This window comes from Acipenser ruthenus, chromosome 10, assembly GCF_902713425.1.
Source record: "Acipenser ruthenus chromosome 10, fAciRut3.2 maternal haplotype, whole genome shotgun sequence".
NCBI classification, from domain to species: domain Eukaryota; kingdom Metazoa; phylum Chordata; class Actinopteri; order Acipenseriformes; family Acipenseridae; genus Acipenser; species Acipenser ruthenus.
The window spans coordinates 14,247,567-14,264,681 of record NC_081198.1 but is presented as its reverse complement, the minus strand read 5'-3'; the positions used below and the strand labels follow the sequence as shown (position 1 = coordinate 14,264,681).

Genomic DNA, 17,115 nt, shown 5'->3' with positions numbered 1-17,115 from the left:
GTGCAGTGGGGGAATCTCAGCATCTCATCCGAGGTCACAGTAAATCCTAAGCTGCAAGGCAACTGTATTCATTACACTGGAAATCTCTCTATTGCTTTGCCCCCATTCCAGTTCACCCTTCATTAAGGGAAGAGAAGGGTTTCATAGCTCCTTATAGAGATCCGCCTAGGTAGAGGAAATAAGCTGCCCTCAGCTTTTTTGACATTCTTGAAGCAAGGATGTGATACAAAGCTCCCATTCAAATTGCACTAGCCTATTACACCTTAATGCTGTCCCTATTCATAGAAAGTCATGCTGCACTTTTGCCCTGGAGATAGCGCTCTACCCTTTATAGCAGTGAGAAAGTATTCTCCTGTGGACTGGAAATTGTTGTCTAAAAGAAAACTGAGGAGATCTGGTAACCAGGGAAAGATAAGCCGGTCCTGATAAGCAGGTTATGCTCCAACAATGCACATTAATATCTGAATACTCCCATTTTCTATGTCAAGTTTCATTAGGTTGCTGTACTTTGCATTAGTGTTTGTTGTTTCATAATAAGAGTTACATTTAGCCACTGTGAATAAATTATATATAAAAAAAGAAAAACAGAGCACACATATATGGAGGACCTTTGTAATCTAGAACATTAATCTACAGGTTAAAATTTGTATTTAAAAACTGATGATAAAAAGATAAGTCTGCGATAATAGAATGTGACAGAGACACTTGTGTTAGGGTTATTTTCACACCTTGCAGTAATCAATGGTTAGACTTTCCAGGTATCGAGGTATTTATTGAAAAGGGTCCTGTGAATTGCTTCTTAATTTGAAGCAGCGTGTAGACTGCTTCCCCATGAAGCAAAACACTAAAATATTTTCCACAGCTTACAAAATGACTGAAAAGAAAGAGAACATTTTTTGCAAATCGCAAAATCAAACACATCTGTGCAGGATTACTGAAACGATCTGCTGCTGGCAACATACATTTCGAGAAAGGTAATGGAAAGGGATAGGTGCCCTGGAACACAGCAGCAAAATAAATAGAAGCAGGTCATCACTTTAAATCTGCAGTGTTTGCGTTTCTGTATGCTGTGCAAGTTACAATTTAAATACCAAATACAATCTACAGGACAGTCTGTGCAACATGACTTTGCTGTTGATCTTTTTGTTTCCAGACTGAGTCAAGGGAAGTTTTTATTATAATTATATATATATATATATATATATATACATACACCGCACAAAGTTGGATCTAATTAAAAACGTAGTGCAATAACTTTCTTACTGTTAGTTTTTTCCATTGCTTATAAAAAACACTGTTTACAAACTCTTCAAAAGGTGAAAATATAGTTTAAAAATTGTATTCCATAGTATTGTAATTCATCCTAATCAATAATACACAACTGTGTACTATATAAGCAGCCATGGTCAATATATTCTATGCAAGCGTACTTACGTGTGCTAAAAAAAAAAAATGTTCTTAGTTGTTCAAAACACCATAAATTATTTATACTACGTAATACAAACAAACAGATCTATCCAGGATTGCGTGGAGTCCCGCTGGTACAAAGTACAAAACACCACTTCCTGCAGTCAATATAGCCAGCCCGTCAACACAGACCTTTCATTCAAAATGCATGCAAGCAACCAAATCTTGTGCTCCAGAGGCCATCTTGGACCCAGTTCAATCCACATAGTGCTTTAACCACCGAGCTACTCAACTGCTTATATCCCTGAAATAACTATTCAACAGAACTCCTCTGATTAGGTATCCAACCAGCGTCCTTTCAGATGCACCTCATATCTTTATTTCATCCTGTGATGAGGTGAATTGTTTCTTCTTTCTTATTAGAAGACCTGCAATGGATCAACATTTGAATTCAAATAAGTGATTGGGTAACTAAGCTGAGGGAAAGTTTGGATTGCCAATGTTATTCCAGTTAGCCCTAGTGTGTTTTTAAGAGACAGAACATAAAGGCAAGGGCTGTGCCAATAACTGACCTTTTAAAAAGGTGTATTTTCTAAAATTGGAAAATTATAAAACAAATATAAAATATTTGTTTTATAATTTTCAATCAAAATAGATTAGGGCAGATTCAATCAAAATGAAGCACAGTGCTTCCTGTTATTTACCAGTTTTTAGGGCCCTATTCAATTTAAAAACACACAAATATAGCTCCACTAGAAATTTGATTGAATGTTGCCAAAGAACAGTGAAATAACACAGCTGCATTTTTTAAATTGAATTCCCAAATTAAATAATAAGAGAGTCACCCGAGTCTGTAGTTCAGATTAAAAATGGAATTGCTGAGAACTGGTAGGAGTTTGCATTTGGAAATTAATTTGGAGCAGAATAGTATGGATACCCAGGACTGGGTGTCGGGCCCCTGCCACTTCCTTATGGTGCTGAAGTATGCTATGCCAACCAAACAGAAGGTTTTCTTCCTGTCAGCGTTACTTCTAAATTTAACATCAACCCTCGTGTGTCAAATCAATGCTCTCGCGAGTGCAAATCCCAGCTCTGTCAATTCATTAAATACTCAATATACTAACTGCCTTTAATAGACATTAATTAAAAATCTTAATTGTTCTGTCTAATACCACATCAGGAACAAAATTAAGAAAATCACGATAAGCCCCTTGCGCTGCAGGAAGGATTTTTTCAACATTACAAAATAAGACCAGAACGAAGAAGAATCTCTAATCCAGTGGACTCAATCTAGTACCTTAGGGACTGAAGAATCAGCAAGCTGCATACAGATAATTGTGCACTAGGATTCCTGGCATCAAATTCAATATAGGCGCTTTGGTACCAAGGTTTCATACAGAGCAAATTATTATTAAATTAAAAATTAAAAAAAAATGTTCTAAATATGCTAGCACCGACAGAGTTAGCTAAACATAGAGAAACTGTGACTAAAGCATTTCTCAACTTGGTTGCATCTTTATAGCAACACCATTTACAATTTGCTCAACTTGCTGTAACAGTTTAAAGCCAAAACAATATTAAGAAGTTGAATATTCGGGACAGCAAAGCAAACATTAAGAAATAGGAATCCAAGATCTGTTAGAAAATTTTGAAACTCAAATAAAACCTAAGCTATAAATGGTCCTTTTTTACTTGCTAGCATCAGGACATCCTTTATCGAAAGACAAATACCATTGAAAGCTTTAATTTCATATTACAGAAATATTGACAGCTTAAAAAAAAAAAAAAAAAAAAGGCTACTAAAATCTGTTTGATGGTAGGGGATGACTCTTCTTCCCTGTAGCAGACAGGGTGGGGTGTGGTGGTGGAGAGGGTCATTGAGAGCACGCCAAGAATGGAAAAAAAGGGCTTACCCTTCCTACCGTAGAACCACAGCATGCAATGCCGAAACATAGCAATAGGAGATGGCATGAGCGTTGTATGGACAAGATGACAATGAAGAGACAGGTGATTGAGAGAGGAAGGCTGGGTGAGGGGATGGAGGTCAGACACCTGGAGAAGAGTCCCTGAAGCATCGCTCCAGTGGAGAGCCAGGCAATGGGATCCGACTGCCTCAGAGTCCTGCGTCGCCCGATAGCCGAGGGGACCCTCTTTCACTGCCAGTACTGCAGTGAGGCTTCAGGCAGCACAGCGCATCTCCCAAGGCTCAGAAATCAAAAGCCCACACGGTCATGCACAGCTGCCCGCAGCAAAAAGGCAACATGCTTCCCACAGTCCTGTTTCTTCTTAATTTAAAAATCTCCGGTTGTTCCACAAGCTTTGCTGCATCCATAAAACACACACACACTTATAAACAGCACAAACCTGCAGTCTGAATCCAGAATGTTGCCCCCAGCCCTGTGCAGTTTACAGATACAGTATATGCCTACATATATACATAACGGTATGTGCACAGAGAGAGACATACGCAAACAGATGGATAATTCCTTTTTGCAAAGGAGGGGGGAGAGGGAGAGAGAAGCATTGCGCATGCGACAGAGTACCGGTCTAACTGATTAATGGATGCAGACACTCTGAGTGGCAGCTAAGGAAGGAGCGGCGCCGAGCTCACCTTGAAAATGGAAGGTCTTCTGGTCCACGGTGATGGTGAAGGTACTGTCGTCCTCGTCATCTATACCAATCACAGCTCCCTGAGAAAGAGAGAGGAGAGAGCCTGAGCAGAGACTGAGACGTCATCAGCACACACACACGGGGGGGGGGGGGGGGGGGGGTTTGGGGCAAGGTAATGGACTGAAAGCAACAGAGGCAGGAGAGAAAAACACTGCAGAGCCAGCCAACCCAGGGATCAAGGCAGCTCCTGATGAAAGGGAAGAGAGGAGAAAACCAGGAGAAAAAGATCAAGGGAAGAGAAGAAAGCATTCGGCCACTTACTGTGCCTTTAACATTTTACAAAATATAATTGAATACACATTTAATATTGACATTGTACCTTTTAAAAAAATTAATCCCATGCCACAAATCCTATTAGGAAAACACAGCATCTACAGGCTTAGGACATATATTGTTATTGTCAAAATCAAAGCTGTAAAAAAATAATGTTTAAACTGTCGATTTAAAACTTGTAATACTGTACGTATTCATTTTCACATTCAAAAGTACTGTGGATTTAAATATAAAGATTACACACTGTAATAGCATTTGCTAAAAATAGCTAGATCTTCTTATATAGATTGAACAAGTATTTGATAAGTTTAAATGTTAGAGCAGTTTGAAACACAGACTTACAGCCTTAACTAAATGGCTTTGTGTTTAACAGCTAAACATCCTATTGCTGCTGTAGCCGCCCTTATCAGTGTTAACTACCAAAAATAATTTCCCAAAAGTCAAGAAAAAAACAATTTTAAGCACTTTCCAATGGAAAGAAACTCGACACATGACCAATTTCCTTTTAGATTCTTCAGTCCCTTTTACATGCTTCTTATTTCAAGATGAGAAATAGCTGTATTAACATCAGCGACCTGCGAGTCAATAGTGAGTCATAACTCTGGAGGAATTTCTCATGGACTAGAACTCACTTGAACATCCACCAGAACATTTATTTGATTCGAGTCACATCAGTTATAACAATCATACCTAGCAGAGAGGATAAAGATCCCAAAACAGCAATAGCTGCAGTGGTCATTCTAAAAGCTTTCGTTAAGTGGAAGTGTGATACTATATGCAAACAAACAAGTTCCACAATTCTGTTTAACAGCCGGCTACAAGTGATTTCCATTTTAAAAGCTGTCATTTTCCGTTTCAAGAAAACCCTTTCCCCATTTAATTTCCGTTTTTTAGAAATGTACACATTACTTTAATCAGACAGCAGACTTTGCTGCCGGTCCATCTGTTTTATAGAAGTAGGTTTAGCTGCGGGATACAAAACAGCCCCCTGAATTTAAACAAAACATTTGTTAGTGGTTATGCAAATGCTACCTTTGCTCAATCATGATGAGTGATGTCATTTGTCCTATAAAAGTGCAGATTTATGCTGCTCCTCAACCACATACAGTATCACAGGGCGTGCTGTGCTATAATTAATATGTCACAACCATTTCAAAAGCTCCTGTGCATCCAGAAAGGCGTGATAGATAGGGGAGTTTCACTTTCAGTAGTTGTTCAGCAACATAGAAACACAAAAGATGGAACTGATTTCATAAACCAAATTCTGTTTTTCACATCTGTAGAAAATAACTGGCCTTACTTCCCACTCTAAGACAGCTCATTGAAATTTCCAAAGTCACGTTTCTAATAGAACATCTTTTTTGGCTTTAAAAGTATGCAAGATATATTGTTTATTATTTAAATGGTGGCAGTATTTGGATTTGCTTTGGTCTGGAACAAGAAAATACCTCACTGTCCTCTTATGCACAGCTTTTATGGGACCTTAAATGTGGTGAATCATGTGTGCATGACCCATGGACTGTGCTTCTTATGAGACCCAAAACGACCCACATTATTACAGTGGTTCTCATTGTGTTCTACAATAAACACTTGACAAGCATGCTTTGTAAACACAACTTTTCCTGCACCAGCACTAATAAAATGGCAGCTATAAATCACGGACAATCAAGCAACACCTTAAGAAAAAAAACACTTCAGTAAACACAAGAAATCCCCTTCAGGAAATCTCAGGGTTGGGATTTGAGACAAAGTTTAAAATGACTGTTAGGTTTTCTAATAACATGTCTTGTAAGGCCTGACAAACTTGAGAAGCATTTGTTTGCAAACAGTAGAGTTTGAAACGGTATACTTTACACTGCTTGCTATGGGGTTTCTATTGTATTAGACTTGGTTGTTCATAAACAAAGCATTACATTTAAACTAGCAACAGACAACTTGGGATGGTATTGCATTTGGTCATTTTAGTTATCTGTTACCTGGTTCTATAAGGCTGTCACACGAGCATTGCCCTGCATGCAGCTGTAGAAAGCATAGCACAGCAGGCTTTTTTAAATTAGTGTTAGTTGTGTACAAACACCCAAACAATTTAATTGGCAATAATTACCTTGGGGGGGTGTAAACATCTCTTTGTGCTTTTCATACTGCTCATTATAGAATGAAAATGTATGAAATCTCTGTTATCAAACCACTTCAAAAATTAGTTTTAACTTAAATCTTGCTGGAGTAAAAGACAACAGAATGTGCGCACTAAACCTTTTAAAAGTACAGGGTGTGGTGGATTGTCTCTAGTACGCCATCTTTCATGCAGACTAAAAGTTTGTTTTTATTATGTTAGCTATTTAGATTTCGTATCATTGTTCTGCAATGCCCTTTGGAAAAACTAAATTCCGGAGAGCCGATACAATTTGCAAGATGCTTCAGAAATTCACAGATAGGGATTATAGCCAAGGCCATACTGTCACTTATAGGCAAAGCTTTCTGACATTCAAAACGTGCTGGGTAAAAACCAAGCATCTCTCTATCAGAATGGAAACATGTTTGATAGATAAAACTACTGGAGATCTCCATGAGAGTAACAAAGGGACAACTGATCCCCCTCCAAGTGACAAAGAAAGGGTATAGTGTGTGATTACAGTATTGACACAATTATTAAGTTGATCTTTATTAATGTTGTTATTCCATTATGTCTGATTTTAATAGTGTACATTACCACAGTGTTTTTAGTTCCTTGTATTTAGACTGCAGTTTGAGGGGTAGGCGATTATAAATAACAGAACTAGGAATCAGATGTTTTACTCGGCTACAGATGATTCATCGATTCATTCACTGAAATAAATTATTCAGAATCACACACAATCCTGAAAGCTTTGTTTAGCGTAGTCCTCAAAATACCAATGCTGGCAATGTTTTAAAGGAGATATTTTTCAGTTCCGGGAATAAACACTTGATAAAAATAGCCAAACTTATTGTAATTGTTTTTACAATTCAGTACAGAACATTCAAAAAACAAATCTGTCAATCCTCCACATTGGAACATTTATTATATAAAAAATACTGTTCAAGACACAGCACTTTGCTGCCCCCATGTGGAATGTATGAGGAACTCGTCATAACAAATAACACTGTGTAACTATTTTTTTTTTTTTTTGGTTCCTGGGTAGTAAGTGTTATTTCCTAATAATTGCGTATGCCTCAAAAGTATAGAAAATGGCTATTATTCCCCACAAACTTTGCTTTTGTGACCAGGACAGTGATATTTTGAAATTTACCTATTTTCCAGAACATTCCAGATAGATTCAGTGCTGAGTAAACTTGGAGTAACTTCTAGAACTTTCTAGAACTTTCCAGTAATATAAATAGCTGCTCCATAATGGTAACAAGTACCCGTCTCTTCCCCTGGCTCACTAGGTGGACCTCAAAGAGGATTACAACAGTATCAAGACCTTGCTGGACGCCTTGAAGTATGATGAGTACGGCTGGGACCCCCGGAAGGTGCTGATGCCACCACTGCACATCAAATTGGGCCTTATGAAACAATTTGTCAGAGCTCTAGATAAGGAGTCGGCAGCCTTCAAGTACCTTCAAGACTTCTTCCCTAAGCTGTCTGAGGCAAAGGTCAAAGCCGGTGTCTTCGTCGGACCACAGATAAAGAAGATCCTGGAGTGCAATGAATTCCCCAAGAAGCTCACTAGTAAGGAGAAAGCGGCTTGGAACAGCTTTGTCACAGTGGTTCGGGGCTTCCTGGGCAATCACAAGGCCGAAAACTATGTGGAGCTGGTTGAGACTCTGGTGAAGAACTACGGCACAATGGGCTGTAGGATGTCCCTCAAAGTCCATATCCTTGATGCTCATCTTGATAAATTCAAGGAGAACATGGGAGCGTACTCGGAGGAGCAAGGCGAGCGCTTCCACCAGGATATACTGGACTTTGAATGCCGCTACCAAGCACAGTATAACGAGAACATGATGGGAGACTACATTTGGGGGCTGATTCGTGAAAGTGATTTACAGTATAATCGTAAACCTCGAAAAACTACTCGCTTCTAAATCTTTTGTAGTCATTTTTGTATTACTTTAGTATAAATACATGTTAATTTGGATTCATATGTTGTTTTTTTCTGACTTTATGTGAACGAAAATTCGCACGTTTTCTCATTGGAAATAGGTAAATTTAAAAAATATCAATGTCCTGGTCACAAAAGCAAAGTTTGTGGGGAATAATAGCCATTGTCTATACTTTTGAGGCATAAGCAATTAGGAAATAACACTTACTACCCAGGAACAAAAATTGTGTTCCATAGTGTAATCACCCTCGTGCTGAAAACATCAGCTCATCAGGCTACCTGTAAAATGTTAGCAGTATACAAAACTACATTTTGGAAATAAGTCACTATAACTGCTTTAAGATGTCATTTACTCTCAGATACTATGTGTATGAAGCAGAGGTTCAGAGTGAGAAGTAGCTGGCAGCTTTCAAGGGGAGGATAAAGCTTGCATCCCTACCGCTAAAACTACCTTTGGTTAATGTAAACAATCTTGCCTGCCTATTGATTAGGGATGTACTTTCTTTACATGATACATCATATCGTAATAGAAGTGCAGTGCTGCCCCTTTATAAGGTGGAACACAAATAGCACTGTCTCTGAAATATGGCTCTCGACTACAGCGTTATAAAGGGGAAGTACTGTGTTGCAAGACCAAAACATCGCTCATTCTAAATCACCAAATGGACCTTGAATGAAGAACAATGGTCTTTTATAGTAGGTTTGGAAACAAGCTATCCATATCTTGTTTTAGTTTTGTCTTTTAACAAAATGGTCCATCATTAAATGACCAGTTGATCTTATAACACATCATACAAGTATCCAATCAGGCAATCACGTTGTAACACCACAACTATGGATTAGTATATTATTATTATTTTAAAGCACCTTGCATGAAAAGCATCCCAATGATTTATAGACAAAAGAGTTAATTCCTGAGATAAAAGCAATATCGCTTAAACATTATATAACTAATGATAAATCATTTAAAAAAATAAACATCACATATTTATAAAGTTAAACTAGGATTCAACAGCTAAGGATATCTTGTCACATATGTACCTTGCTGGCCTATTCCACCTGTTAAAATAACTTTTGCCAATTGCTTAACTAAAAAGCAAGCCACTTACTCTGGATCTCAGACCAGTAGACTTTGACAATGTACTCTGTTGCACGAAACATCAAACGTTGCCTTTTGTTATTGTTGTACAAATGCAATTTATATATAGTTTTATAGACATTTTATAATGGGACTTGATAACTGGTTGACTGGTGCAAAACCACCTTTCACCTTAAAGGAATATTCAGCTATCCCATATTCAATTACCCAGAGTAAATAGCAACGTATTACATATACATGGGATTGGTAAAGAATACAATTTTTCAAGTAAACAAATTAGCGGAGTGACTCTACAGCTAAGTAATTGCACTGTACACATTGTAGTAAAATACTGTTAAAGAAATAACGTTAACACATGACCCATTATTTTCTGTTTCTAAATTCAGCACTGAAGAGTTTAATAGTTAAGGATGAAATTCACTGGCTAAATGAATTTCCCCTTCATTTCCTAAAGCAATCTGCTGTAGTTAGTTTGGTACATTGAGATGGCTACTCACTTGAGATGGCTGCTGTTTCTCATAACTGTGTGTTTATTTCCCAGAGACCTCAAGAACGCTCGACTGACAGTAGCAGAAATAAATGTCACTTGTGGTTTCCTCCCTTTTTTGCTGGTACAATGACTCTGCAGTTCCTGGGAGTTACACAAGCCCCATAGGGCGAGCCTGTGGTTCTTGCACAAACCCATCAGAGGACACGCCAAGATTGAGGGACATGTCCTGAGGAGCCTTAATGCCTGGGCTTAAATTGTGTGAAAGGAAAATTCAAACTGTAGAAGTCAACATCACAAGCTACCGTACATAAACATGATCACTGCTTGTAGTCAATTGCTCTAAATACTGCCTTCATTCAAATCGGTAGAATACTGAACTTCCTGACAATATGGACCAAAACAGTTTGTTTATGTGAGGTAGTATTCTTTTTTTTTTTTTTTTTAAAAGCTTTCACCTCCCTGATTTCTGAAGAATTTGCAGTGCCTCATAAATTACAAGTCACTCACAGAGGTGCATTACTGGAATTTAACTTTTAAAACTGTACCTTTCACCCACAGCAGCTCGAAACACTATTTACAAACTCTGTGGAACTCAATTATTGTGCACCTGCACACCACCGCTTGTCTTTTGTCTCTTGGTGGTATTTGTGAAGTAGGTGGTTTTGAAGCATCATATACTTTAGTATGTCCAGGTCACGTCAAAGGTCAACTTAAACACCTCATATACCCTACTGAAGCTGTGGAGGCTCAAAGCTTGTACTGTAGTGCAGGGCCTAGGTCTGAACAAGCCAGTTTCCATAGTAACACATTTACATGTTATACCATCGTTTTTTATACACTCGGCACATCAGTCTTTTAAATATGCAAGGGGGGTGTTGTTTTGTTTTTTAAAGTAATGCTACACCCAATTTTATATCTGGTTAAGACTGAAGTACAACATCTAAATTAGGTGGCAAAGTCACTTAGCAAGACAGAGTTTAACTACCACCACAGTACAAATAAATCTGCGGTGACCCGCGATGATGTTACATTGTACAGGTAAACATTATTTGATCTTCCAGTTTCTTTACATTCTCAAAAGGTACACTAGATTTGGCTGTAGGGACAACTTCAATCTCTAGCAACATGGGTATGGTCCTGCATCTAAATTACATGTTTGAGATTTCTGGTATAGCAAAACACAAATCATAGTAGATAAGAGGATTGAATTCAAACGCGGTAGCCTACAAAACACATCACATGCTGTACCAGGTAAAGTGTACGGTACATAGTTACTTACCTGAAGTCGCACACAGCCTCTTCGGGAACCCCTCATCATTTTGTCCTTGGACTAGAAAGGAAACGGGAAGAAAAAAAAAAAATCAACAAGACCATTTCACCAGTGTGGGGCTCGGGGCTCGGGGCTCGGGGCTCCCCCAGCCGCCCCAGCCCCCGGAGACACGGCTATACTGCAGTGGACATACTGTTGCTCTACAGAGCTTTACACAGCCTACTGTATATCTATAAAACTGCTTATCAAAATGGGATGAAACTTGCCCAGGGCATTGTTAAGCACAGTGTATCAGAATATACAGGTATATGGATAGAGACATCCTGTCTGTCTGTAAAGTTCTGATTACACTGGTAGAGGAAAGCGGTAAACGGTAAACCCTGCGGCAAAAAAAAATAGAATCCATCAACTGAAGTGCTGTTGTGTGACATTATCTGCACTATGTACAGTGAGAGATGGCAAACGAAAGACTGATTTTCGAGGTGCAAAAATGGCCTCAACTAAGCTGCGTCCCATCCAGATTATAAGGATACACTAAAAAAGCAAGACACCTGGGACACCATAGCTGCCAAACTGGACAGGTCAGGTAAAAATATTTGCATTTGAAGAGCAACAGAAAACATACACTACATAGCATACTGAATGCCACAGACCTCCATAAAACTCTTGGATTCACCATGCTGGGTAAACAGTTCAGTCATGCAATGCACACTATCTTTATATGGTGCGGAATAACACTGTTCGGTTCAGACATGAGCTAAAATAAAACGATTATATATAATGTAATTATAATATGTTTATTAATATAAATATAATGGTCACTCTGGAGAATGCTACACAGGTGAAACGCTGCATGTTTTTGGTTTGTTTTTTCAAAAACACGTACACAAATATATTTAATCTTTATTTCTTGACATCCTTCATCAATTATTCATTTTTTCTCAACGGTAACATGTGATAATACATTTACATATACCACGAGGTTTCCCGCCACCAGTGTAATCAGACCTCAACACTTTTTACATGCATCTCGAGGAGTCCTTGTGCAATTGTGATTAGACTTGCTAAGTGTATTTACTAGGGATGGTAATAGTTTAGAATTTAAACCTAGTTATGTTTTCCAAGTATAATCCACCCCAGGGTGTTTCTGTGCTTAAATTTAATTTTTTAATATTTTACTCACGCAGTAAATAGTTCTTAAAAGAGGAAATGGCACAAATTATTCATTCTTGCTTGAAGAATCAAAAGTTTCTTACATTTAATTTATTGAATTAATTTGGACAAAACTCACGACTGGTTGGGTTTTAAAACAGAACGGAAGGGTATTCAATACAAGCAATAGGGATTAGCAATGCTGCAGGTGGTGGGGGTGGGGGCTGGGGATTTATAATGCATTTTCTCAGCTGGATCTGTGGTTTTTTCAAGCCATGTCAATACTTTGACTACTGGACTGTGGTGCTGGGGTATGCCTTCATAGATCTCCAGAATCTGATTCTCTCAATAACTTGAGCTAAAGAATACCAGAGAGATCGAGGACTAGAACAGGACAGCAGGGCAGAAAAGCCTGTCACACACCTCAGTGATAACTGGGGGTTGATGCTTCGATAATAAAAAATATATAACTGGTACAGAGATCTCACAATCACAGATCATTCAGTTACAGTCACAGGAAGCTTAAACCTCTGAAAATAATGCACAAAGGCATTTTGGAAAACAAAAATCTGCACGGACACCGATCATTGTGACAGGGAAATTAAGAACAAAATTGTGCAGCATAAACATTTAATTTTCCCTGGTATTGATACAGAACATAGTTGCTAACTCAGCCACCTGCATCACTGCTTGGCAAGGCTTTACTCTGCGCATGACCATCACATGACAACTGAAAACGCTGCAGTTACTGAGGGTCAGCAGACTAGCCCAGAATTGATTCGAAATTCTATTTACTGATAAATGACAGGCTTGTTGTCTCAGTCTGTCCAAAGGTCAGAGAACTGCAGTAGTACAGAAGAACTTAGTTATGGGAAAACATCCATAACTCAAAATTCTCAATCACAAAATTGTTAAACTGGAGAACATAAATAATTGACATCACTTAGTAGCTACAGGCTGTACAGATGGCTAACATGTGCCCAATCAGTCAAGCACCTGCACACTGCCCATTGGTGTTTCCATTGCCAACAAGCCTGTGGAATGCTGGGATTGTTTGGGATACAAACGTTTAAACATACAATATGCCACAGAGGGGCCCTAGCAGTTCTTTGCTCGTGTAACGCAACTGTAGAATTGTACACAGGGGTGGGGGCTTCAATAACAAAATATATGGAGCTACTGCCTATTGTGCATCCTAAAAGAAAACAATGCTCGGTCTCATCTGAATTTGCTGGTTCTTGTGTGGACTGTGTTCTCAGAATTTTTTGCTGACTCAAATCTCTCAAAACAGAGTAGTACAATAAACATTACGAATTGGCGCAGCTACTCCCAATTACAGATACAGTATCAGGTTCGTACTTAGCGAATGTTATTTGAATATCTGTTCACAGTTAATATCACCGATAAACCAAGTTTGCCTGCACTTTGTGTATCTGTTTTTGTTTGCAAGGATAAGCTTTGCTTTTTGTACATTGAATCTTCTAGGGTAGTAGTCACCCATTTACGGGTCTCTTGTGTTACAAAACCATCACTTTTTTTTTTTTAACATAACGCATAAAACAAAATTAACCATGGTTAGTATTGAATTTGTTGCGATTAGTCTAGAAAAACAAAACTGCCTGCGATCGTTGCTGGCTACTATTGCAGTTAAAAAAAATGAGGTACAGGTAATATTGGAAAAAGGCGTTTAAAATTCGAACCATTTGCACGACATCAAACAAAATCACCTAACATCTGCAAACATTTATCCACAACCCTAGCTCACGCCCTGGACCTGCTGCATCCCAGACCAGAGATGCACAATCCCAAATTCTAGCACGAAGACCTGCCCTCTCAATATTCCTATTGGCTACCCCAAGACAAACTCATGCGGCTAGTGGCTAGATTTGCCGTCGATCTAAATCCCCGCCCCCTTTTTCCCCCAGCTGAGATTCCCAACTCCTGGCAACAGGCCTCCCCTAGGTCAAGCAGTTATGTAACAAACTTACACTAAATAAATAAAGGACAGCTCAACAGGCCCGTGCCAATACCGATTCTCTGTATTTGCTCAGCATTCTTACCGTATAGTAAGATAGCAGACCGGCGTTATAATCTAAAACGAACCAACGATACTGCCAACCTTTCATGACGTTAGTCCATTTGCTGAGTGGCCCTTCCATGATGGACGCCATCTTTAAACTTCAGTTCGAGGCAGGAGGGGGCGGGGCGGTATAGGAGAAGTGGAAGGCGAACGTCACTGAGTGCATCGTGAAGAGGGCGTGCCAAAAGGAGACATAACAGGGAGATTGCTCAATGTGTGCAGTTAACGTAGTAATTCACATAATATAACAGGACATAATAAAACTCTTTATCATCCACATTTAAGAAAGCTGTAGCCAGTACTAGAATGCAAAGTGTTTATATTCTTTTACAAATTTTTTTAAAAAATGGCATGATTAGATGGAGGACAGGTTTTGTGAGTTTTGTTGGTCATGCTGGTTGAAAAGTACAGAACTGTTCATGCTTGTTAACGCTGGCATTAATTCAATAAAAACAAACAAAACAAAACAAAAAAGGCACAGTACTTCTAAAGCTGCAGTGTCCCCAGTAGGTTTTTGTGTCTTGCATTGTAAGAACATAAGAAGAAAGGTTACAACGAGAGGAGGCCATTCGGCCCATCTTGCTCGTTTGGTTGTTAGTAGCTTATTGCTACCAGAATCTCATCAAGCAGCTTCTTGAAGCATCCCAGGGTGTCAGCTTCAACAACATTACTGGGGAGTTGGTTCCAGACTTCCACAATTCTCTGTGTAAGAAAGTGCGTCCTATTTTCTGTTCTGAATGCCCCTTTATCTAATCTCCATTTGTCACCCCTGGTCCATGTTTCTTTTTTCAGGTCGAAAAAGGTTAGGTTGACATTGTCAAAATTCTAAAAGGTATTGACAATCGACAATTATCCATTGTCGATGTTGCATCCTCATCAAAATCAAGCAATTAGCACGACTGGGGGTTCCCAGTGGCTTTCCAGGTAAAAGAACTATCGCATTGATCCCACAAAAAGGGCTGCAATGGCATTGCGCTTCTGTGGGTTTGGGCGGAAAACTGGCTGGGACAAAATGATGAGGGGTTCCCAGAGAGGCTGTGTGCGACTTCAGGTAAGTAACTATGTACTGTACACTTTACCTGGTACAGTATGTGGTGTGTTTAGTAGGCTACCGCATTTGAAGGCAATCCCCTTATCTACTATGATTTCTGTTTTGCTATACCAGAAATCGCAAAGTATTAGCAACTTGTTGAATAACACAGTACGCTTGTAAATACACTTACAAGTAAGGCTGCATCAGATAAATATAAAACACTTTGCTATTGAAAAGAGAGAGGTGATACCCCATATCTCTCTCAAACTAACTCTCCCCAAACTTCCCACCCTTCACTGGATAGTGCTGGTGTATTTAGTGTAGGGTTAAGTTTCGATGCAGTCTTGTTTCAATTCATGTACCCGCCTATCCAGTAATGTCTGTTTAAAGGATACACGGTCAGCCAAACAGCGAGCAAAACCCTTGGTTTATTTAATCCAATTAAAACATTTCAGGAGTACAAAAACTGCCAGGTTCGAATAAAGGGATCAGTCTATAACGAAGTGATGAAAAAAGGACTGAAAACTAATAGAAAATGATTTGTTGTATACAGATGTGATTTCTACGAAAAAAAGTTACACAAATTTGGTTAGTCCTATACAGACATTATATATCAAGATAAGACACTATTAGGGCTAACTCGACCCTCCCTATCAGTCATAAACCAATACTTGGCAGCTCTTCAAGTTTTAAAATCAATATTCTTACCTCTTATAATAGTGCTTTTCAGTTGAAGGTCTTTTGGTTATTTGCTTGTATACTATAATTCAATTTGTAATGTGAAGACATTTTAAAGACATCGCTATTGATGAGGCGTTCATGCTGCTGCCTCCTAGTACCTAATTATTTCATATGTTGTGGTTCAGTTGCTCTAGCTGCAGCCAAACCATGTGACCTACAGCAAAGGTAATGTGAAATATTTGGCCTGTGGGCCAGTTTGTGGGTGTGTGCTGTTTAACCTGCTCTTTTCGAAGTACTACCTGCTTCTATGCTTCTTCTTTCACAACCTTGTTATAGTATTAAGCAGCCCTATAATTCCTCATAATGTGTCTTTGAATTTTTGTTGTGATGGTATGTTGCTTTCGATGACACTTCTGACCATATATAGCCTAATTCCACAGTTCCATTCTATAACATACATGTCACAGAATCGGCTACTTCTTAGCACACCAGTGAACCCACGTTACACCTGATGCATCTGAGGCACGTCTACACAGCTCACCGTCCACAGACTACAACCCCAGTAGGTGGCGCAAATTAACTATACACATTATTTAAAACTACAGTAACCAATTACTAAAGGATCATTGCAAATGTCACACCAAGGAAAACAATTTTAAACTGGACACGCTTAAATAGGAGGCTGCAGCTTTTAAATTCAAAATGTGTATCGGCGCAACAAAAACCTCAAATGTACCACTTAATCTATTTTGCATGCCGTAGTTAGTAATTAAACCCTTTTTTAAAAAAAAAAAATATATATTGGCAGTAGCGAAATGTATTCTTTGCTGTTTAAAAGTCAGATTTAATGAGCACTCCGCAGGGAACTCGTAAAATATAAACTAATTGTTGGGAAA

The 17,115-nt window shown here is 38.7% G+C and overlaps 1 protein-coding gene across 2 annotated transcripts in view; it reads right to left on the bottom strand.

Moving 5' to 3' along the window:
- The window catches only part of LOC117407002 (oxysterol-binding protein-related protein 9-like), a 55,704-nt gene extending 41,076 nt beyond the window's left edge, over positions 1-14,628 (bottom strand). For both annotated transcript variants that reach the window (XM_059031837.1, XM_059031838.1), the window contains exons 1-3: positions 14,486-14,628; positions 11,283-11,333; positions 4,019-4,097 (exon numbers count right to left, since the gene is read on the bottom strand). In XM_059031837.1, coding sequence (XP_058887820.1) covers positions 4,019-4,097; positions 11,283-11,333; positions 14,486-14,596 — 241 coding nt within the window. In that variant the 5' untranslated portion in view covers positions 14,597-14,628. The remainder of the gene's footprint in view (positions 1-4,018; positions 4,098-11,282; positions 11,334-14,485) is intronic.
- Between the last annotated feature and the right edge of the window lie 2,487 nt (positions 14,629-17,115).